The 24,473-nt window shown below is 41.2% G+C and overlaps 1 protein-coding gene across 1 annotated transcript; it reads right to left on the reverse strand.

Moving 5' to 3' along the window:
- Positions 1–10,374: 10,374 nt before the first annotated feature.
- On the reverse strand, positions 10,375–24,231 carry LOC105944544 (UDP-glucuronosyltransferase 2B1-like). The gene is made up of 6 exons (XM_012950338.2): positions 23,508–24,231; positions 22,316–22,464; positions 17,168–17,299; positions 14,013–14,100; positions 12,200–12,419; positions 10,375–10,654 (listed from the first exon to the last, which is right to left on the reverse strand). Exons 1-6 carry the CDS (start codon positions 24,229–24,231, stop codon positions 10,375–10,377), a joined length of 1,593 nt encoding a protein of 530 aa, XP_012805792.2.
- Between the last annotated feature and the right edge of the window lie 242 nt (positions 24,232–24,473).

Here is a 24,473-nt window from a genome sequence, read left to right on the forward strand (position 1 = left end):
CTATAACACCCATAAGCCTGCCCCAAACAACATACTGTCTTCAGGAGGCATTAATTCCCAAATCTCCATCAGTTGGGAACCTAGCATTCAGAACACTTAAATTTATGGGGGGACACCTGAATCAAACCACCACACCTGCTATCTTCATTTCTTTTAGATATAAACCCTGGGGAAATAGGAAGATAAAGTGAGTATAGGTATGCCAGAGCCTCCTGCCATGACAACCTCTGAATGCACGCACCACTTTGTGCGTCTTGCTTTATGTGGGCACTTAGCAATAAAACCCAGGCCATCAGGCTTTGCAAGCAAGCACCTTTAAATTCTGAACCATCTCTACAGCCCATAATTCTTGTATCATTTTATACTTCGTTTAATAATGTGTAAGCGTTCTTTTTCCTCCACTTCCTTGGGAATTTTTTTTTTTTTTTTTTTTTGTATTTTGGTAACAGCCATGCTGATTTGAATTTGATGGAATCTCAATTTTCTGGTTCCATTGATTGTTTGTTTGGTTGGTTGGTTTCGTTTTTGTTTTCACTATATTTATTTTACTTTATTTTTTGAAACAAGGTTTCCTGTATCCCTTGTTGGTCTCAAACTTGAGGTTGTGGCATGATGTAAAAGATCCACCACCGGCTGAAGTGTTGGAACACCTGCTTGGTTCCCGAGTGGGCAGTGTTCTTTGGGAAGATTGTCTCACTCTTAAGATGTGACCCTTGCTGGAGCAAGTCCATCACTTTGGCATGTCCTCTCCTTTTGACCACGAAATCAGTGCCCACTCCTGTCAGCATGCCACGCTGCCATCATGGGAGTTCACCACTGGGAACTGGAGGACAAAATCACCCTTCTTTTCCTGTGTTATTTCTGGTCGGGTATTGGCTTACACCAATAAGAAAGTAATTGATACACTTGCCATCTACTTAAAGATAACCTTACACCTCCAATCTCCTACCTGCTGAGTGCATAGATCACCAGTGTGGCCACCATAGCTGCTCTACGTGGCACTGGAAATTGAACCAGGGCTCCATGAATGCTAGTCAAGAATGCCAACAGCATCGCTCCATCTCAGTGCAGCTTCACCCTGCATTTTCCTCATGGTTAAAGTTAGTAATCCTTTTTTTCAGATATTTATTGGTCGTCTGTACTTCTCCTTTTGAGAAGTATCCCTTCAGATCATTTGACTTTTTTTTTTTTTTTTTTACTGGATCACTTGTTCTTTGATATTAGGATTTTGAAATTCTTCTGTTTCCTGGAGATCCGTGTTGTAGATTTCTATCTGCCACAGTTTTTCTCTCGCCCTTTGAAATATCACTTCACTCTGTTATTGTTTCCTTTGTTATGTAGAAGTTTTAATTTTAAGTAGTCCTATTTACAAATTCCCATTTTATTTCCTTGGTTAGTGGAGTCCTGAATAGGACATTATCTAGGTCAATATCATAATGTGTTTTCTCCTAATACTTTCAAATTTTCAAATCTTACACTAAGCTATTTGATCAAATTGTGTTTGATTTTGTGAAACTTTGAAGTAAGATTCTATTTTCAATCTCTTTGTGTGAATATACATTGTTTTCAGCACAAGTTGTTGAAAAGACTGTCTTTAAATTCCCAGAGTAATTTTTCTAACTTTGTGTGGTGGTTTGATTCAGGTGTTCCCCATAAACTTAGGTGTTCTGAATGCTAGGTTCCCAGTTGATGGAGATTTGAGAATACCTCCTGGAACAGTGTGTTGTTGAGGGCAGGGCTATGAGTATTATAGCCAGTGTCCCCTTGCCCGGGTTTGGCACACTCTACTGTTGCTGTTGTCCAGGAGGTGATGCCATCTGCTCATGGCATCATTTCTCCTGCCATCATGGAGCTTCCCCTTGAGTCTGTAAGTGAAAATAAACTTTTTTTCCCACAAGCTGCTCTTGGTTGGGTGATTTCTACCAGCAATGCAAACCTGACTGCAATAGTCTGTAAAGAATTATATACCAGGTTTGCAAGTTAGTTTCCATTCCTTGGTCTAATTATTAGTTTTCATGTCAAAACCTTGTTATTTTGGTTACACAAGCACTACAGCTTATTTTGAAGTGAGATATTTTGATACCTCTAGCATTATTCTTTTTGCTGATGCCTAATTGGGCTTTGTGAAATCTTTTGAGTATTCTTCTGAATTTTAGAAGGAATTTTTCTAATCCTGTAAAAATATATCATTCATAATCATGTGTTGGTTGCCTTGGATTTATATTAATTGCCTTTGCTAGTTGATATTTTAAGCAATACAAATTTTTCCAGTTTGCAATTACAATACTTTCTTGTATCTTTCATTAGTCTTTGCATTGTCTAAAAGTTTTTAACTAGTGACCTCCATTGAGATACAAAATGTAGCCTGAGTTATAAGCCCCTTCCTCAATATTTATAACACAGGTCTTTCATCTTTTTTTAAATTTTTATTTATTTATTTGTTTATTTGACAGCAACAGAGAGAGAGAGAGAGAGAGAGAGAGAGAGAGAGAGAGAGAGAGAGAGAGAGAATGGGCATGCCAGGGCTTCTAGGCACTGCAAACAAACTCCAGATGCGTGTGCCCCCTTGCACATATGGCTAACGTGGGTCCTGGGGAATTGAGCTTCGAACTGGGGTCCTTAGGCTTCACAGGTAAGCACTTAACCACTAAGCCATCTCTCCAGCCCAGGTCTTTCATCTTTTTGTTCAGTTTATTATTTTTTCATTATGTTTGAGGGTTATATTGAATGGACCCATTACAATTATTAGTTCTCAACAAGTTCATTATTGGTGTAGAAAACTAGTGATTTTCTTTGATTTTTGTGTTCAGCTATTTCATTAAATTTATTTATTAATTCTCAGAATGTTGGAATATCTATATCTTCAGAAGTATAGAAACAGTCAGTCTACAAAAAAGAACAATTAAACTTGAAGCTTTCCTGTTGGTATCACTTCAATTTCTTTCCTTTTTTTTTTTTTGCCTAATTGCTCTGGGCAGAACACCCATGCTGTATTATATGGTATGCAGTAAGAATATAATATGACATTCTGTCTTCTATTTATGACTTTGGAGAAGAGCTCTCCTTACCCACACTCATTACAACCTTGGCTGTGCACTGGTCATTAGCATCATCCACTGGTTGAAATTCATCCTCATAAATAGAATAGTCAGGTTTTATCAAAAAGAAATGTTAAACTCTTACTCTGCCTTCCTGAGTGAATTGCCCCTGGGTCCACAACTCCCAGGTCGCCTGCTCCAGAGGGTACATGCGTGGGTGGGATGAGTAGGTCAGGGTTCCCAGCTCTTTCCCATCTCACATTTCCAGGCCCAGGTGCCCCACTGCTGCCTTAGGGCTGCTTAGGCATGCTTGCTGCAGAAGCAGGCATGGTGCTCTGGCTTTCAGATTGACTGAGCCCTGGGCCCCCAAATCCCTGTTTCCCTGAGCCAGAGGGAGCATGGGACACTGTGAGAGCTGGGCTCTTGCCCCTTACTCCCTAGCTTGCTGGCTCCTGGTACCCCAACACCTAGTTCCCTGTGTGGAAGAGTTCATGCAAGTGGAGTGAGCCAGCCAGAGATCCAAGTTCCCCATTTCCTAGTTCCTTAGGCAACTTTGATGTACTTATAATCACTACAATCTGAGTATGTGCAGTTATAACCCTACCCTACATCTGATTCACATTTGAAACAGAACATTCACTGAAGATCCTACAAGGAAAAATACTTGCTTCCTCCTCAATAAAATAAGACTTTTTCCCAAGATGGATAGACAACAACTCTAAAACAAACCAATGAAAGTCAGAAAACTGAAAGATCTCCATCAAGGATGCCTAGATCCACACTGGAAACCTCCAATGAAAACATACAGAAAACTACAGAAATTGAATCCCAAAATGAAAGCACAACAAATTATGTGACTCTGGTCAAAATAATCACTGAACTGGAAGCAGCAGATCAAAAACACCAACAACCACATAAGTGAAATTGAGAGGAATCTTCTCCTAGAGAGCACTCAGCTTTGGTCACTAGGCTTAACCTAACTGAAGAAAACCAGAGAAGCCTCAAAAGAGAGATACATGAATTGAAGGTAATTCAACAAATAGAGGATTGCAATAACCAGCTAATTAAGCTTAATGAAGATATGATCAAAAAATGCAACAATGAATTCTAGGAATCACCAAGAAAATCAGACCTCAAACTGAAATCATAACTCAAAAAAGAGATTGACACAATGCAAAATAAACAACAGGAAACAAAAATAAAATAGAGCTTTTGATAAACCTCTCTAGGGATAGAGGGATGGCTTAGTGGTTAAGATTCTTGCCTGGGATGCCTGAGGACTCTTGTTTGACTCTTCAATCCCACTAAAGCCAGACATATAAAACGATGCAAGCATGCAAGGTCTCACATGCATATAAGGGGGCACAGGTATCTGGAGTTTGATTGCAGTAGCTGAAGGCCCTGGTGAGGCAATTCCCTCTCTGTCTCTTACATAAAAAAAGGCTGGTATAGCCAGGTGTGGTGGCACATGCCTTTAATCCAAGCACTCAGGAGGCAGAGGTAGGAGGATTGCTATGAGTTCAAGGCCAGCCTGAGACTACATTGTGAATTCCAGGTCAGCCTTAGCTAGAATGAGACCCTACATGAAAAAGCCAAAAAAAAAAAAAAAAAATACTGCTAAGTTGGGCTTCCCTCAAAAAAAAAAAAAAAAATCCCTCTGGGTTTCAATGGTACCAATTCCTTTTGCATTTAGTTTTGTACATGTCTCCCACCTCCAGCCATTGCAAACGAACTCCAGATACATGCACCACCTTGTGCATCTGGCTTACATGGGTCCTGAGGAATCAAACCTCCAACTGGGGTCCTTAGACTTCACAGGAAAGTGCTTAACCATTAAGCCATCTCTCCAGCCCTTGTTTGATTATTTTTTTAATGATTGCCATCCTGAGTGGAGTCAGTTGGAATCTCATAGTTGTTTTAATTTGCATTTCCCTGAATCATGGTTAAGGATATTGAGCATTTCTTTAAGTGTGCATTAGCCATTTGTATTTCTTCCTTTGAGAATCCACGATTCAGTTCTCTACCCCATTTTTGGAGTGAATTGTTTGATTTTTTTTGTTTTACTTTTTATTGGTTAATTTTTTGAGTTCTTTGTATCTCATCGTGGCACCAATGGTCTCTATGAGGCAATCTACCATGGCATCCCAGTGGTTGGCATTCCTCTGTTGGGAATCACCCTGATAACATTGCTCACATGATGGTCAAGGGAGCTGTGATTAGAATGGACTTCCCCACATTGCCCAGCGCCCATCTCCTCTCTGCCTTGAAAACAGTCCTTAATGACCTATCGTGAGTTTGACTATTTGTTTGCCAGTGGTATTTATAGAAGGGTTCTCATCTCCAGTGGGAGGGGGTCTTATCCCATTTGGAAGTAGACAACTTTTGAAAAGAATTAAATGATTTTGCCCTTTTAAAATAAGAAAGTTATTAGAATACCATTGTTGACTTCAAGAAACACCAGAATAGTATATCTGGACAGAAAATGTGGGGCAAAGGGACACAGGAACATGCTGCAAGTTTGCTCTCTGTAGAATGCTCTACTTCCACAACAGGATTGTTTGTGTTTGATTGTGATGAGAAGTCAGGTGGATTTTTTTTTTTTTTTAGTAATTCACTTTTTTAAACTTCGTATTGACAGCATCCATACATATATACAATATACCACAGTTATAGGTCCTTCCCACTACCCTCTCTTTCCCCCTCTTGTATGCCCCTCTACTAGGTCCCTTCTTTCCAGCTAGTCCCTCTTGTGTTTTTTATTCGTAATTTTTATGTATGTACAGAATTATTTAGAACATAGTCCTTTTGTTCCTTCTGTCTCTTCCCTGTCCCAGCTCCTGTCTCTACCCCTGTTGCAGTCAGTTTCACAGAGCTGGCAGGAAGCACCCCACCAAAAGCAGCTTATGGGAGGAAAATCTCTCCAGCCGCTCTTCTGCAAATTTCCCTGAGCCCTGTTGGGTTCGTTTTATGTCTACTTCACTTATGAGGTCTTGGGAGCCTCTGTGTCTCTGGATATCTGGTTTAGTAGGAGTTGAGTGTTCTCTGTGTCTGTCTCCTTCACCAAGGAAACAGCACTGTTGCTCATTTCCCCAATTACTCTTGGTTTCTGCTGGGGCCCTGGCGAGGTGCCAAGGGCTGGTTCTCTCCTCAGGTCTGTGTCCATCTGACAAAGAGATGCAGCTTCTCCAGGGAGAGTCAGGTTCTACTCCAACAACAACAGCAAGGTGCTGGGCCAGTGCCGGTAGAACACCTGCCCAGCCACTAGGTGGCAGATACTCAACAGAAGTTACAAGAGGGGAAGCAGATTTGGGTGAGATACTTCACTCACCATGATACAACACCTCTTTAAAAGCTGGCGATAACTAATTCCTAAATGAAACTTGTATTTCACTTACTGGATTTATCCACTCTATGCCTTTTAGGTTTATAGAAGAACTGGAGGACGTCATTTAATAAAATAAGACACGCACAGAAGTACAGATAATGTGTATCTGCTCTCCTGTGTGTGGGGGGGAACCAAGGGGACTGCTAGTCACTAGGAAGGGAGGTCTAGAGAAAAAAACTACAAGGCAGGATGAAATAGAATGGAAGTGAAGATAGATGTGATCAATTCATAATAAGCACTTATGGAAACCAAAGAGGAAATGGTTATTCTGGGCAACTAATGTGTTAAAGAAAAAACATGGCTATGTGAGTTATCTGATTTATTCATACTATGATATATACATGCGCCAATCATTATGTTGTTTATAAAAAAGAAATATAAATTTGACATTTAAAAATAAGAACTTAAACCGGGCGTGGTGGCGCACGCCTTTAATCCCAGCACTCAGTAGGCAGAGGTAGGAGGATCACCGTGAGTTTGAGGCTACCCTGAGACTACATAGTGAATACCAGGTCAGCCTGGGCTAGAGTGAGACCCTACCTTGAATAACCAAGAAAAAAAAACAAACTTAGAAATAGTTCTTTGTAGTGACTTAAAATTTATGACACATCTTAGAGCTCTCCACTGGTAGTGAGTATAGTCATTTAAATGACATTTTTGTTACACTGGTGATCAAATCCAGGGCCTTCAAATGGCAGGCAAATGTACTACTGATGACTTATCCCCTGTGGTAATTACACGTTAATGTTTCTAGTTCATTCGTGAAAACCCCATGGAGAAAATCCGCACACTGCAGAAGCACAAACACTGCTCGTTAAGATTCCCCCGCGCGCTCTACGTTCCTTCTGATTGGACCCTCTTCTTTGCATTGCTTTATGTATGTTATATTTTTTCTTGCCAAAGTATTTTTCTTGTTGATTCTGGTATATTCTCTTTCTGACAAGCACAACAACACATGGGAAAGGCTGAGCGATACTGCCTGTGCCCTGCCCATTCTGTAATGGTTATGTACCTTTAACATTTCTTATGGGTGTGCCCACTGGCTGCTAGCCTGCTTAGTGTTAGAAAGGACATTCTACGCATAAGTCATTCAAATAAACCTACTTTTGCATGACAGAGTCCTAGATGTCGTATCTGGGGGTGCAGCACAATGATGTCATGTTATTTGGAAAAATCACTCCCTATTGTTTTCTCCCAGAAACGGCTTCCTCAGGGGCTCATAGGTGGCCACCCTTCTCCTGGAGAATGATATGCTGACTTAATTGCCTTGTTTTACATATTAATGACTTTTGTCATCTTTGATTTTTCTCATGGTAATTTTTTCTCCATCTCGTTTATCCTTCTGCATTTTTCATTTTTCATATTGTTAGTTGATCATTCCTGATATTTCCCACATGAGGATGGGTCTGAGTCCTTTGTTCTTAGATTTGCTGCCAGAATGGGTTGACAACAAAGTTTATGCATATTGTTACAGCGTCATACAAATGCAGTCATTGGTTTTGTGTTCATTTGAAATCTGTCAATTCTGTGTAAAATTTATTCAACATTTCCTGGCAGGTTTTTGCAGCAAGAACCTTTAATCATTGAGTCCCCTATTTTTATTATTTGTTATCTGTTTTTGAAGCAAGATCTCAGTCTAGCCAAGGCTGACCTGGAACTCACTCTGTAGTCCCAGCTCTTCTTTGACTCCTGGTCATCTTCCTTCCTAAGCTCGCTGAGGGCTGGGATTAAAAAAAAAAAAAAAAAAAAAAACTGAGCCATCACACCTGCTGATTATGTTGCTTGCAGTCATGAAAAATAACTGATTTTTTCTAGTGTTATTAAGGACTAGAACAGCAAAGTATTGTCCAAAAAGAAAAGGTTCACTTTCCCTTCATAGTAGGATATGTCCAAAGTGACCATCATTTCAAATACAACCAAAGGCACTGAAATTTATGGCGTACCTTCAAGTCATCCGTATTAGTTCCTTTTGCATCTCTGCGGCATAACGGCTAACAACAGAGCAGGGGAAGGAAACATGCCTGCACTTAGCTTCAGATGGGCGCATTCCACCAGTGTTGTGGGGAGCAGGCCAGTTCCTGGCAGCAGTAGCACATATCAGCCTGTTCGAATCAATCACTAGGGTGTCAAGACACTAGGTAGCCAAGTGAGTCTAGGGTCTGCATTATGACCTTCAAAATCCCAGCTCTAGTGAACTTTACCAGTCAGGACATGCCGCTCAAAGGTTAGCCTCCCACAACAGCGCCTTCTGCTGGGAAACAATAGTTCCATCTGTGAGCCCATGGTGGACCTGTTAGCTTGTGAAAGAAACCTAAGAACGTAAGTGATGCTTTACTTTATTTTGCATAAAAAAATGGGCCTACTTATGAATAGACACCTTGGAAGAAAGGAAAAAATGAATAACTGAGATCTTGTGTCTACCTCAAGAGGCTGAAATCAGAGTAACAGCTGCTTAACCTTTATTACGGATGAAGAAGAGAATGAGCTTGCAAAGTCAGAGTTTCTCCAGCGGAGCAGTTAAAAGTAGTACACAGGGGCTGGAGAGATGGCTTAGCGGTTAAGCGCTTGCCTGTGAAGCCTAAGGACCCCGGTTCGAGGCTCGGTTCCCCAGGTCCCACGTTAGCCAGATGCACAAGGGGGCGCACACGTCTGGAGTTCGTTTGCAGAGGCTGGAGGCCCTGGCGCGCCTATTCTCTCTCTCTCCCTCTATCTGACTTTCTCTCTGTGTCTGTCACTCTCAAATAAAAATAAAATTAAAAAAAAAAAAAGTAGTACACAGTTAGTGAGAATTGTTACATTTCTACTAAGAAATGGTTCTGTTTGGAGAAGGACAAACATCACTGCAGGCACTTTAGGAGGCAAGTGATAGCAATTCAGTGAAAGTTAACAGGAAATAATGGTCTCTCTTATCCAAATGAAGCGGTAGCTTTGATTTCATAAGTCTGAAAGTTGAGCATTTATTTTTACTAAATAGTATAAAGGAATAAATACTCTACCCCCAAAAAGTTAAAACATGCTGAGGATTTACAAATTTATTTTATGCTAAGAGTGTAACTTCTGAGATTCATGTCCATGTAAAATTTATGAACCATAACCAAGCCAAAAAAAGTATGGGGGGGGAGGGAAATCTCATGAATTGCAATCACAAATTTCAAAATGAACACGTGGCTTGATTTTAATATGTGTCCAGTTTTTATTTGGTTTGAAAATTTTCATGACTTATGTTGTGAATCCTTTAAAAACACTTGCTGGGCTGGAGAGATGGCTTAGCACTTAAGCGCTTGCCTGTGAAGCCTAAGGGCCCCAGGTCTGAGGCTCAATTCCCCCGGACCCACGTTAGCCAGATGCACAAGGGAGCTCACGTGTCTGGAGTTCGTTTGCAATGGCTGGAGGCCCTGGTGTGCCCATTCTTTATCTCTCTTTGCCTCTTTCTCTCTCTGTCTGTCGCTCTCAAATAAATTGAAAAAAAGACAAAAACACTTGCTGTTTGGAGAGGATTCCTCAGTAGGCATAGGTACTAGCTTTGCAAAGGTGAGGACCTGCCTTCAAACTCCCAGAGCACATGAATGCTGTAGCCCATACCTTTAACCTCGGCACACCTGCACCGAGATAGAAGGCCCGAGCCAGGAGGACTCCCTAGAAGCCCATGGGCCATTAGCCTGGTATAGGCAGCAACAGCAAACAAGAGACCCTGACTCAAGGTGGAAAGTGAGGTCCAATTCTGGAGCTTTCTCCTGATCACAACACATGTGCCTTCACTCAGACATACTTGAAACACACACAAAGACACAGAGAGAGATTCAAAAATGATCAACACTTGACACAGTAAATTATTCCATTAAAGAGGGAACCGAAGTACTGTGTTGCTACAGAAGAAAGAAGCTGAAAACACTGCCTGCTGGAACGAGCTAGTAGAAGTCTAAGGGGACATCCACCTCCTGCTTCCACACACTACGCCCTTTTCTCCTTCTTTCCAGCTTTCCCAAACTTCCCACAACAGAGCAGACAACACTTAGTGATGACAAATACCACAGACAGCACACAGGCCAGCAGGAAGCCGAGCACATCCAGCGAGTGGTACTGGAACCAGGAGAGGTCATGCAGGGCTGGGCGGAGGTGCTTGGCCCCCTTGTGGCGCATGACAAACTCGATCCAGAAGACGGCGCGGTCCAGGGGCTTCACCGGCTGGTCGTGGTGGATTCTGGATAACCTCATGGCGTTCTCCTTGTAGCTGAGGGTGGAATACATGTGTAACGGCATTAAAGGAAGTTAGTCAGCAATGAAATTTTGTAAACGACCCTATCACTGGTTCAAGCTAAATGACACATATGCGTTGAGAGGTTTGAACCTGCTCGGCACCTCAGATGGCCTCGAGCAACTGGCCTTCATGCTGCTACCTCCTGGGTGTTGATGTGGGCATGACTACCACGTTCTACCATCACTGCTATCATCTGGCGTTCATGCTCCTGCAGGGTTTGGATTATAATTTTACTTAGATGTTGAGGAACTGTGACATTTTGAATTTAAAATGTCCCTCATAGCCTCACACGTTTGTGATTAAGCCTTGTACTTACTCCCCAGCTGCTGTAGCCATGGGGAGGCAGAGCCTTGCTGGAGTAAGTGTGCGGCAGGGATTGAACCTGGGTGACGAGCTCAGGCCGCTGCGTTTCCACAGCTGGCTCCCGGGGACGGCCGCTCCCCACCTGCTGACACAGGACAACCTGCGATGGTCGTCACGGTTCTCTCCACGGGAACACTGCTCCTGAAAATCTACATCTGAGACACACCCTTTCCTTCCACGAGCTACCTGTGACTGCTTGTTCTTTCCCAACCATGAGAAGGTAAGCGCAGCAGAAAATTGGTCAGGAGCAGGGTCAGTGCGGTGAGCAGCCTGGCCTTGCCGCTTCTGGTCTGGATGTGCGGGAGGACCTGCAAGGACCTGGAGCGTTGTACTTGACAAGCCCCACACCCTGTAGGCAGAGCTTGCTGGGCCGCTCGGGCGAGAGCACAAATGGCTAAATACAGAGGGAGATGTGGACTGTGACCGCTGAGAATATGAAGATTAGAAGGGAAAGAAAGGAGTTCGTTAGAACTGGGCTATGCGTGGAGGGGCTGGAGATGAGATTTTTTGTGTGTTTCCTGAGAAGTGGAGTAAAAGTTAAATTTAGAAGTAATGGAAATTTGGGGTGGGAGAAAGAGCAAGAGGATGTGAAAAATAGAATGTTTTACACAAAAAGTAATGTGAGTAAGGCAGAAGTTCTGGGCAGCAAGATTCATCTGGTGGGGCGTAAGGTACAGTTGTTAGAGATTCCTACCACTGCAGCCGGGCCAGCTGCTCTGTGTAGACACAGTGGAACCATGTCCCAGGGGGAGACCTCACCGATGGAAGGCTCAAGCGAGGAGGAGTAAGAATTCTTCTGAAAGAAGGGGCCTAATGGAGGAATGTTGAAGGAAGGTTTTGTTCCTCAAGGCCAGTCTTCATCCCCACTCCTTCAGTGTACGAACAATGACACCCACCAGGTGCTCATTTTGGAAGAATGACAAGGGCAGGAAAGGGGTCAAGAAATGCAAGTCTGGTTCCACAAGCGTCTGAGACACAGCAAGGTGACACAGTGTCACAGTATCGGTGTGGAGGCCCCAGGAGGCCACTGTGAGGAGCTGTGAAGATGAACCATGGGTTGCAACGTTAGTCTCCTTCCAAATGGGGTAAGACTCACCCCTCTGGAGATGAGAAGCCTTCTATAAATAGCACTGGTAAATAAGTAGTCATACTCACGATGGGTCATTCAGGACTGTCCTCAGGGCAGAGAGGAGATCAGCACTGGACAACGTGGAGAAGTCCACTCTAACAGCTGCTCCTTTGGAAGTCATGTGAGCAATGTTATCAGGCTGATCCGCAAACAGAGGAATGCCAACCACTGGGATGCCATGGTAGATTGCCTCGTAGAGACCATTGGTGCCACCGTGAGCTAGAAAAGCTTTTGTTTTGGGATGACCTACAATGGGGAGAATTCCCACCAAAATATTAGCCATAAATGTTAGGTAAGGTGTGCTGGAGAGATGGTTGTCTGTTTAAAGGTGCTTGCTTGCACAGCCTGAATGCATAAGTTCAGTTGCCTAGTGCCCACATAAACCCAGGTGGACTAGGTGACTCAGGTGTCTGAAATTCATTTGTAGTGGCAAGAGGCCCTGGCATGTCCATTCACCCTCCCTCTCTCCTTGAAAATAAATAATAAATAAAATATTAAAAAGTTAGGTAAGCAGGGCATGGTGGCACACACCTTTAGTCCCAGCACTCAGGAGGCAGAGGTAGGAGGATCACCATGAGTTCAAGGCCACCCTGAGACTACATAGTGAATTCCAGGTCAGCCTGAACTAAAGCGAGACCCTGCCTCAAAAAACCAAATATATATATTAGGTAAGGTCCAATATAAAATTCTAACAGAGACAGTGTTCTACATAAAAGAGAGTATCATTATGTTCATGAACTTGCTTTGGAATTCAAGAGCAAGAAGCTCTTGAGTTCATTGAGGAGATAAAGGAAGTTGCCTGGATACATATTAAGTGACTCAAGACGTGATAAATGAAAGAACAGCAGAAGAGAATGTAAAACAGAATGTCTTTGCTAGAAATGTAGGACATACCAGTAAAAAAGCAAGTAAAATGAGATCAAGTGTGACAGTTTAAAACTGGAAGCAACTTTGACATCATCAAGTCTTATATCTGCCCAGTTAGCAATTCCTCGTTACTTATTTCTAAAACTAAATAAATATGTTTCCTTTATTTGTGAGTTTTTAAGGAACAAAAGTTCATTAAACTTGTTTCCTTTTGCACAAGCTTTCCTGATGGGCTGTCGTCTTGTTTCCAGTCTTCATTCAGAGAGTTAGTGTGGTGCCCCAGGACCTCCTGCCGCGGCAGATGAACTCCAGCTGCAGACGCGACTTTGTGTGTCTGGCTGTAGGTAGGTACTAGGGAACCGAACCCGGCTGTCAAGCACTGCAAACAAGCACCTTCAACTGCTGAGTCATTCCTCCTTCCCCCCTTTTATTATCTGTGTGAGTGTGTGTGCGCACGCTTGCGTACACAAGGGCACGCCTGTGCAAGCGTGAGTGCTCAGTTGTGCATGACTGTGGACACCTGTGTGCTATGTCATGTGTGGAGAGTTGGTAGAAAACTTGGGTATTTGTCCCCACCTTCTAGTTATTTGAGGCCAAATCTGTCATTGTTCGCTTGCTTTCTTTTGCACGCATATTCCTTATTGGCCACCCCTTTACTTTCAGCATGTTTCCTTCTTTCTTTTTTAGTCTGTGGCACGTGTGTGCTGTGTCACTTGTGCTGATGTCAGAGGACAGCCTGGAGTGTGGATCTGGCCTCGCGATGTTTAAGCCTTGGCCTCTCATTGCTCACCATTGCGTTTGCCACGCTGACTGACCATGAGCTTCCAGGGGAGTCTCCAGCCCACGGGGCCCCTGCAGGCGTGTTGGGGTCACAGACCCTGTGCTAAAGCACCTGACCGCCCAGGGGTTCCTGGGATCTGAAACATATCCTGTCACTTCTCAGTGCATCTCTCTTCATTCTTCTAGCCTTACCAAGAAGGTCGTTCTGGGGGATCCACTTGTAGAGCCGAGTATTGGAGCCTAAGGTGTCTGGTTTCTTGCCATCAAATCTCCACACAACCTGTTACACACAGAAAATACTGGATTATATAACTGAAATTTCAAGGCTTTAGGAGGTTTTAACTTACAAATATGAAGAGATTATTGCACACTTTCTCATGACATATAAGAAAATTCAGATAGGAAATTTTAAATTAATTTGAATTATTAAGAGACTGACATAAATACACTTCTGATATATATGTATATATATTTTTGAAAAACTTTCATATATTTGAGAGAGTGAGACAGACAGAGAGAGAGAGAGAAACAGAAAGAGAGAGAGAGCAGAAGGAGGGGAGAAAAAGAGATTGCACATGTAAGGTCCTCTTGCTGCTGCAAACTCCAGACACATGTGCAACTTTGTGCAATTGGCCTCATGGGATAGAACCTAGGCTGGCAGGCTCTGCAAGCAAGCCCCTTTAAGCACCGATCCATGTTCCCAGCGCCCTGTGTATATCTTTGTAATCACTCAGTCAAGATGTTTAGTCATACCACCTTAGAAAAATGTGATAAATTCAAATGTGTTTGAGATTTTTAGGCAAGAAATATGATTTGGGTGGGGAAATTATAGCTCTTACTCTCCAAATTTAATATTCCTTTGTTTAGTTTTTCTTTATCTTAGAGAGAGAGGGTGGGGAGAAAGAGAATTGGTGCACAAGGGCTCTGCAATCAAATTCCAGATGCTTGCACCACCTAGTGTGCATGCGCAACCTTGTGCTTGCCATACCTTTGAGCATGTGGCTTACATGGGATCTGGAGTCAAGCATGTGTCCTTAGGCTTTGCAGGCAAGTACCTTAACAGCTAAGCCATATCTCCAGCCCTGTTTACTTATTTTTGAGTCATAGATGAATGATTTTGTCTAGGTCTGTAGTCTAATTGTTATTGTTTGGTTTCTTTTCAGGCACACAAATGTCAAAGTAATGCAGGCTACTATTTGTGAGAAAGAAACGTCTTTTTACAAGAATATATATTTACTTAGCTTTAGAACAAAAATTTTCAGGACTACACACAGGATAAATATTTCAATAAGAAATTTCAAACTAATTTCATACTTTTATCACTAATGTGTTAAAGTAATAACAATTGGCAATTTGTAAGTAATAATGATAATAATGTATAGTTTGTAATAACCAAAATTGATCAAAACTGTGATATTGCTAAGTTTTGCTCAATTATTGGCTAAAATTTTAATTATAATAATAAGTGTTGAAAAGACAACTTCACAGTGGCTATTAAAGGTCATTAATTGATCTAAATTTCACACTTAGTTCCAAATAAGGAATTGACTCTATATTTGTCAGCAATCCTTACAGACTAGAATGTAAATTATAAGTGTTTATTCATATATGAATTATGTCTACAAGATGATTTTAGGTATGAACATAAAACCTAACTTGAGGAGGAAAAGTGTCACACAAGAATTTAAAGACTGCTCACCAACACCCAAAGAATCCCACTCTATGATATGCCCAATAGAAAGTGAGCCGTGAACCACGCTTTACAGGTGTTAAGACTTGTGAATTTCTCCTTAAAATACTCTTGCTTCTTATATTGGACACATAGGAAAACTTTATGTTCTATGCTATAAGAACATATGTAATTCCCATTGTTAAAAAGCAATCCATATGTACAAATCATAAGTATCCTAGTGTGTAAAAATGGAAACAGTTGGCTTGTCCTGAGTTCAATACTAACCAGGTAAAAATCCAAATAGGATTCTACAGAAATGACAGAATCAGTTGCATTGCTGGGTGAATCCCCACTGCAAAGGCAGAGGAAGCCATGAGCAGAAAACATGTTGTGCACAGGAGAGGAGACCATGAGAGAAAACACCCTGTCTAAAGGGAGACAAGGCCATGAGCAGAAACAGCAATACCTTAAAGGTCAAAGACAAGGCTGACTTCATCCTGACCAGGGGGCTAAGGCTGTTTTTGTTTCTCTTCCCTACATAATATGCTCTCTGAAGACAGGCTGTAAAACAGACCTCTTGGATATTAAATTCCTGTCTTTCAGATTCTTGACTTTCTATATGGAGCACATGTTTTGGGATTCAGTTTCTGGTTGCATACTGGCTTTGGTAAGTGACAGGTAGCCTGAACCAAATTCCAGTTTCATTTTGTCTTGAGTCTTCCTCAGAGTCCTTTCTTCTTCCTCGATCCTGAGGATGTGATTGTCTAGAAGCAGGGTCCCTGTGGATGCCAGTGTGATCGCTGGGCTGGACTGGCTTTCCTTTTCCTCTGGTATTTCCCTGCTTTAGTCACTGGCCATCAGGGCCAGCTCGATCTCTTTCTCTACATAAACTCTGCATGGTGGGTAGGTACTTGCAGTCAGGGTTGGTGAACTTTGCCTTGTGAAACAGGTTGCTGAAAGGCCTATCTAAAATGAAGGTGAGGACAGGTTCACAGATGACTTGGAACACCTAGATGGTATGCTGACATTCTTGTGATTTTAAATAACTGCTTAACATTATCTACTCTTCCAATAACTGCCTGTCTTTGGGTTGCTCTCTGATAATGTCTGTAATTTATACAGTGTCCTTAGGAGTCCTAAAAGAATTGAAAGTCATGGAAATGAAGAATTTGATGGGTATTTTTGTGTGTATTTATCTATTGCAAATGATCTTAGTAGCAATATTTCAGTATCTACTAAGTAAAATTTTTCTAGTCACAATGATAATAAAAGCTATCAGTCAAAACTATATGATTTTTATGACCCAATATAGTTGTATGTGTGGAGATGTGTGTGTGTGTGTGTGTGTGTGTATTTAAAAAAACTTTCTGATACCAAGTGTGGTTGCACATACTTTTAATCCTAGCAGTCAGGAGAAAGAGGTAGGAGAATTGATATGAGTTCAAGACCAGCCTGAGATAAATTCCAAGTCATCATGGGCTAAAGAAAGACCCTACCTCAAAAATCCAAAAAACAAATGATTAATTAAATGAATAAATAAATAAATGCTTTATGAGATGAAATAAAGATAATAAGATATTTTAGTTTTCAACCAGAAAATTTCTGTACTTAAGTCCTTCTATAATTGTGTAGATGTACTATGCAGTTGTCTACATAGAGGGATGCATCACCTCACCTTCTGTGGGATCTGTGCCAGGGCTGATGCGATCATGTTGGCCTTTTCTTCTGTCAAGTTGTAAACCATTGACCCCAGAGAAAAGACCACAATGCCATGCTCCCCAGAGCTCTGGACAAAGTCTTCCATTTCCTGTGCAAAAAGAATTTGCTCCATTATAAAACAACACCAGCTCAGCAAACACAAAATGTCTGATACATCCCAATAAGCAGAGACGTTTAGGTACTGTCAGGATTATTGTAGGAAGAACTATGTTTTAGTGACTCAGTATTTCATTTTTCTTGGAAGCACATTTTTGAATCACATTTTAAATATGTTTTAAATTAGTGAAATAAAACTGGAGGACAAAAGGCATATTTCAACAGAAACCATTGACATTTAATGAATGACAAATAAATGCATAGATAGGTAGGTAGGTAGGTAGGTAGATAGATAGATAGATAGATAGATAGATAGATAGATAGATAGATAGATATAGACATATACACATACATATGAAATATCAAGTGAAGACTGAGGGCTCGAGAGATGGCTTAGATGTTAAGGTGCTTGCCTGCAAAGCCTAAGGATCCAGGTTCAACTCCCCAGAGCCCACATAAGCCAAATGCACAAGGAGATGCCTTTTCACAGGTGGCATGTGCACAATGTTACACATGTGTGTGCCTGGAGTTCATTTACATTGGCAAAAGCCCCGGTGTGCCAATTCTCTCTCTCTCTGTGTCATTTAAAAAAAAACAAAAACAAAAACAAAAAAAACTGAAGGTTAAAGATGGTTGATACATGAAGGACTTGCTGGATCCTCAGGGCGCAGCTAAGGCGGTGGACATCTGCATTCCCAGCTCTCTCATGGTGGGGTAAGACAGTAAGAGAATCCACGACGTTTTCAGTTAGCCTCACCGGGCATACTCAGCAGCAAACAAGAGACCCCGCCCCCAGGAACACGAAGGTGGAGCTACCCAAGCGTGCTCTTTCCCCTCCATCAGCTCGCAGTGTCCCAGCCCACACGCGGCACACACATATATGCATATATAAGTGAACTAAGAAGATATAATAACTTAATTGTGTATATCAATAGTAAGTAATAAGATTTAAGAACAAAGTGTCAGCCGGTCATGGTGGCGCATGCCTTTAATCCCAGCACTCGGGAGGCAGAGGTAGGAGAATTGCTGTGAGTTCGAGGCCACCCTGAGACTACAGAGTGAATTCCAGGTCAGCCTGGGCTAGAGTGAGACCCTGTCTTGAAAAACCAAAAAAAAAAGGTAAAAAAAGAACAATGTGTCTCCTGACAAATAAAGAAGCCCAGGATGAGACAAATTCTCTGTTGACCTTCACCAAACTTTAGGGAAATATTAACACCAACACCATTCAAGTTACTTCATAAAATATAAGAGAAGGAGTACACCCACACTCATTCTACAGACTTCTAGTTTTCTGGTACCAAAATCTGGTAAGAAAACAATGGCAACAAGAATATGTGTGGACCTCCCAACACTTGGGAGGCAGAGGTAGGAGGATTGCTGTGAGTTCAAAGCCACCCTGAGACTACATAGTGAATTCCAAGTCATTCTGGGATAGGTGAGACTACCTCACAAAAACAAAAATGTGTGGACCAGAATTCATAGCTGCATAAAGCTCAATAGAATCCTTGCAAAGCACATTCAACTGCACGTTGAAATACCATAGCTATGATCATGCTGGATTCATTCCAGTGGTAGATAAACTATAAATGCACAGGCCTCACAGGGCAGCCACAGAATTAATGGTAAAAATCACATGATTATCTCATAGATGTCCCAGACCTTTACTAAAAGTTAACATTTCTCCCTGACAAAGCTGAACAAATCTGGTATTGAGGATGAACCTCAGGACAGTGGAGGCTGCACACGACCAGCTCATGGCCAGCGTGGTAATGAATGGGGGAAATGAGAGCTTTCCTCACAAAACAGGAAGAGAAGAGAGAGTAATACTCATATTATACACCACATAATATGGGGTGGGAATTCTGCCCGCAGCAACTGGACATAAAAAGAAACACAAGTAGGAGGAGAGAGTGAATGATCCTGTACTTGTAAAGCTAAACATTCTTGTAACAGAGTGTAGTGGCTTGAATGCGATGTCCCCACACACTTAGGCTGGGCTCCCAGCTGATGGTAGTGTGGGAGGTGGAGTGCGCTGGAGGAGGTATTGCTGCTGACAGTGGGCTTGTGGATGTGGAGAGGGTGAGGAGAGGACAGACAGAGGAGCACAGGACATGTGATCAAGTGTCGTCTGAAGCACATTAATGTGTAAAATAATGTGCTAATGACAATTATACTAAGACTTATGTCTGTTGAAAGAATGCTTGTGGGATGGGGAGATGGCTCAGTAGTTAGAGGCACTTGCTTGCCAAGCCTATTGGCCCCAGGTTTGATCCCTCAGTACCCATGTAAAGCCAGATACACAAAGTGGCACATGTTTCTGGAGTTAGTTTACAGCAAGAGTAGGCCCTGGCACAGTTATTCTCATTCTCTTTCTCTCTATGCTTGCAAAGAAATAAGTATTTAAATGGGCTAGAGAGATGATACAGAGGTTAAAGGCACTTGCTTGCAAAGCCTGATGGGCCAGTATCATCTCCAGTTGCAGGAGGCACTGGGGAATCATACTCACTCCCTCTCTTTGTGTTTCTCTCTCTATCAAATAAATATATATACAATTAAAAAAGAATGCTTGTGGGCCGGGCGTGGTGGCGCACGCCTTTAATCCCAGCACTCGGGAGGCAGAGGTAGGAGGATCGCCGTGAGTTCAAGGCCACCCTGAGACTACAGAGTTAATTCCAGGTCAGCCTGGACCAGAGTGAGACCCTACCTCGAAAAACCAAAAAAAAAACACACAAAAAAAAAAGAATGCTTGTTTTTGCTGCTTACTGAAAGTACATTATTCTAAAATGTTATATTGTACTGTTATCTATGAAATACATAAGTTGATAGAATTCTATTTTAATTGTAAATTAAAGCCTATATTCAGAAAGTAATGAAAGGAACTGGAGTATCCGTATGACATATTCAGGATGTGTTTTTCTATGCTGATTCTCTCAATCAGTTGTCATGTTTAGACACATGTTTTCCAAGGAAGCTTTACTCACATGTACCAAAGGATTAGAACAAGCAGAAAATATCAGATATTTTAAGATAAATTATTCCTCTTCTTCTTTAAGATGAATGGCCTGGAAGTGCAGGAATGAGTTGTGTGAATGAAGGCTAGAGAGGTAAGTTTTGGCTGCAAATATTGTGAAGGCCATACTTTTATATTGATGAGAAATGAAATTATTTTGATATAGAAATTGTGTGAAATACTTCAACAATTATAGTGAAATTTTTAATATTTCTTATGCTTTTGATAGGAGAAACCCATATATGATTTTAAATTGATATAGAAAATTCTTGCCGGGAGTGGTGGTGCACGCCTTTAATCCCAGCACTTGGGAGGCAGAGGCAAGAGGACCTCCATGAGTTTGAGGCCACCCTGAAACTACATAGTGAATTCCAGGTCAGCCTGAGCTAGAGTGAAACCCTACCTCAAAAAAAAAGGGGGAGGGGGCTGGAGAGATGGCTTAGCGGTTAAGTGCCTGCCTGTGAAGCTTAAGGACCCCAGTTCTAGGCTCAACTCTCCAGGACCCACATTAGCCAGATGCACAAGGGGGTGCATACTTCTGGAGTTCATTTGCAGTGGCTGGAAGCCCTGGCGTGCCCATTTTCTCTCTCTCTCTCTGTCACTCTCAAATAAATAAATAAGAATGAACAAGAAAGAAAGAGAAAAAGAGAGAGAGAGGGAGGAAGGGAGGAAGGGAGGGAGGAAGGGAAGAAGGAAAGAAAAGAAACTTCTTTTGTTTGGGACTTTACTTGAAACACAGCTATGGTCTGTTGGGAAACCAATTCCTGCTAAATATAGAATTATGTCTGAAAAGTCTTGTATGTATATAAAATGGCTCATAATTTTGGAAATTCACAAAAGTAACTTTTTACCTCTGGAATAGCTATATTTACAAGAAACAATCAGGGGTAATCAGTTTTAACCATCTTGTGAAAACCTATCCTAACAGGTTGACATTATCCAAACTCATGTGTACAGTAGCATTGAAAACATAACAAAACATATTATTTATGTAAATATCCAAATGTTGTTATTTTAACTTTTTTAACACTGCCACTTTGAAGTCCATGTACAGTCATAAATTTAAATCATTCATAAGAACAAAACAGAGCTCATAATAAAAAAAAAAAAGAGTAAGTACAATGTCAGCCTCACTCTGGGTCACACTGGGACATTTTCAGTGATTTGCCTCTGTTAAAGACTTGCCCCCACAACACAGTATGAAGTAGGATATCAATATATGAATAGACAGTCATCTCTATGAATCTTCTATACTAGTTTCCATCATCTGTAGCCTTACCTCCTGGAACAGCCTCACAAATTGTTTTTGGATCTCTTATCTTGACCCTCTGGTACTCATAAACAAGACAGTATTTTGAACTTATTTTTCAGCAGAAAATCTGACCTTTTCTTTCTTGTGCTTAGCTTGTTCCTGGCTCTGTGTGTCATCAGTAGACACTCTTCTCCTGGTGGCTGTCTGACACGATCCCCCTCTAGAATCAATGCCTGTGTCCGCCTCCCTCCTCTCACTGCCCAGCCAAACCCGGAGTTCTTGGGAGCAGTTCTTACAGTGCCAGCCTCTTGTCTGCTGAGTCCTTCTCTCCTTCTTGTTCAGGTCTCATCTGAACTCAGAAAGATTTTAGGATATTTCTTATGATCTGTGCTGGATAGTTTGTCAGAGTTGTTCTTTCCATAGGAAACTTGTTATGGCTTTCTATCCAAGTACAATGTAAGTTGAGAGTGGTGCAGAAAACAATTATTTCATTTATTTCCATGTTGACTGTATCCTCTGGTATACATTTGGTAGCCACCTAATACATATTTGAGAATGAATAACTGATTTTTCTTATGGTTGTATAATAAAAGCCCTCTAAAAGGATGCAAGATATCCTAATATGTTTTCTTGACAGTATTAAATGCAGAGACCCAATGAAGCATGGAAATATATGATTGTACATCTGGCAGAACACTTTATCCCACTTTTCACATCATTTTCAAAGAAAACAGGAGTAGGGCTACCTTCGGCAGAGGTTTGGCAGGTTTGCAATGGAGTCCTCCAATAAAATCAACATTGGGCAAGAGTGGACGAGGAAATTCCAAATCCCAGTACATCCGAATGAGCCATATGTCTGCTTTATTCATTAACTCAACTATTGTCCTGGGTCTTCCTGTATGAAGAAAGAAGACAAAATGCAAAAACAGTACAAGGATTATGAAATGTTCATGTAATTTTTCAGAGATGATTGATATAAACATGATATTAGAGGGTATAACATTTTGATTGAGGATATAAATGTATATTTTCACATATATTATGTTATACATGATTACACTTGTCTTAAATCAATAAAACTAATGCCAATAAATTTAGAAACATTTTGATCTCTGCACTGAATATTATCACATTGCAGAAATAATTTTCATAAAATATGTAGTCTAATTTCTACAATGATTCTGTTGATTGTTAATTCTCAAAATGAACTATAATGTTTTTGAGAATATGGCTAATTTTCTTAGAATTACTATTGTCCTTGGTCCCTAATCAAAGATTGACAATATTAACTTGGTAATATATTTCAAAGTCACAACTGGATATTGTATATAAATTATTAAAGTACAAATTTGAGCTCATTTTGTTGAGATCATATCTTATATAATGGGAGGTGTTTTAAAAGATGAGACTTATAAAGGATATATCCATCACTTGGTAAGGCTTTAGAATTTAAGACTCATAATTTTTTGCATTAATGAGGGAATCCAGAAGTATAAGAAACTTAAATGTACAGTTCTCTGTATCTTGTATAGAGATGCTGTTTATTTAATTGTGACAGACTTTGCATGTTATTATAAATAAATATTTTAATTTGTAACTAAAGATATTAAGCTACAGAAGGGAAAATCATCTTCCTAATGCTATGTGTAAGTACTTCATGTACTTATCTGTTCAGATTAAGACATTTGTTTATCCTTACATTTCCTATAATTAAAATGAACTGAAATTTTATAAAGCATAGGTAACTGCTCAGAGAAATCTTCTTTGGCTCAATTTGCAAAATTATTTCCTGGAGTGTTCTGACCACACACCCAGTGTTACCCCATTCTTTGAGGTTCCTTGACCTCCTTCTACTTTCACTGTACACTTCACAAGTGACTTCCTGTCACTCACACACACACCCAAAGACACAGGAGGTTGTGTCTCAACACAGCTTACCCAGGACTTCACTGTAAAACTGATTCCACTTCTTCTCATCTGATGTGTAGAAGTAAAAGTCAAAATACAGAACATGAATCATGTTCTTCACCCGCTCCATGAATGTCATCTGATCACTCAATTCTGACAGAACAACAGGGACGTAGGACGGAGGGAATGGAAGGCCCGCGCTGTACTTTTCATACGTGTACCCAGGAGTGAAGCGCAGCGTGTACACTAAGGATGTGTTAAGGAGCTCGGCCAGCAGCTCACCACAGAGACTAACGGCATCTGCGAGAACCACATCAAACTTAGATGCTCGTAGCTTCTCCATGAGACTCTTGTTCAAAACCACTCCTCTGCACAGGTTCCTAACAAAATCAGTATGCTCATCAAAGCGCTGTTTTAGTTTTGAATAATTTGGCCAAAATGAGTTTTTTTTAAAATGATTCATCCATTCACTGATCAAAGACATATAAAAAGCTTCCACCTCCTCCTTAGTCATGGATATAGAATAAACCTCAAATTTAATAGCAGATGGTTGGCTGGGATCAATGAGAACGGAAGCTGAAGATGTGAGAACTGTCACCTCATGACCTCTGTGGACAAGTTCCTCCAAAATTATCTTTATGTTAATCCAGTGGCTGTATTCTGTGGGCCACACCAGCACTTTCCCACAAGCCCCCCGCCTAAGCAAGCCCATCAGATGCAGCAGCACGAAGACCGATGCCCATTTCACAGACATCCTCACGGGCGCGCCCTACATTTGCTCTTCTCCAATGAGGTCTTTCTTGCTTATATGCAGAGATAAATCAATCAAGAAGCTAATATGTAACTTCCACACTTCAAAGTTCATCAATGAAGTGATAACTTTGACCATGTAATTTCAGATCTCTATACATAAGTGGCAGGTGAACTCAAGGTGACGAAAGTTTGTTTGTCTCCCTTATTTTTATGCTCTCTATCGCCTAGCCGAGATTGAAGAAC

Source organism: Jaculus jaculus, chromosome 11 (assembly GCF_020740685.1).
Source record: "Jaculus jaculus isolate mJacJac1 chromosome 11, mJacJac1.mat.Y.cur, whole genome shotgun sequence".
In the NCBI taxonomy this organism is placed as follows: domain Eukaryota; kingdom Metazoa; phylum Chordata; class Mammalia; order Rodentia; family Dipodidae; genus Jaculus; species Jaculus jaculus.

Coding starts and splice junctions, on each gene's coding strand:
- LOC105944544 (XM_012950338.2), bottom strand. CDS start 24,231: ATGTCTGTGAAATGGGCATCGGTCTTCGTGCTGCTGCATCTGATGGGC. Junction 22,465..23,507: donor GTTTTACAGTGAAGTCCTGG/GTAAGCTGTGTT, acceptor TTCTTCATACAG/GAAGACCCAGGACAATAGTT. Junction 12,420..14,012: donor CCCCCAGAACGACCTTCTTG/GTAAGGCTAGAA, acceptor TCCCCATTGTAG/GTCATCCCAAAACAAAAGCT.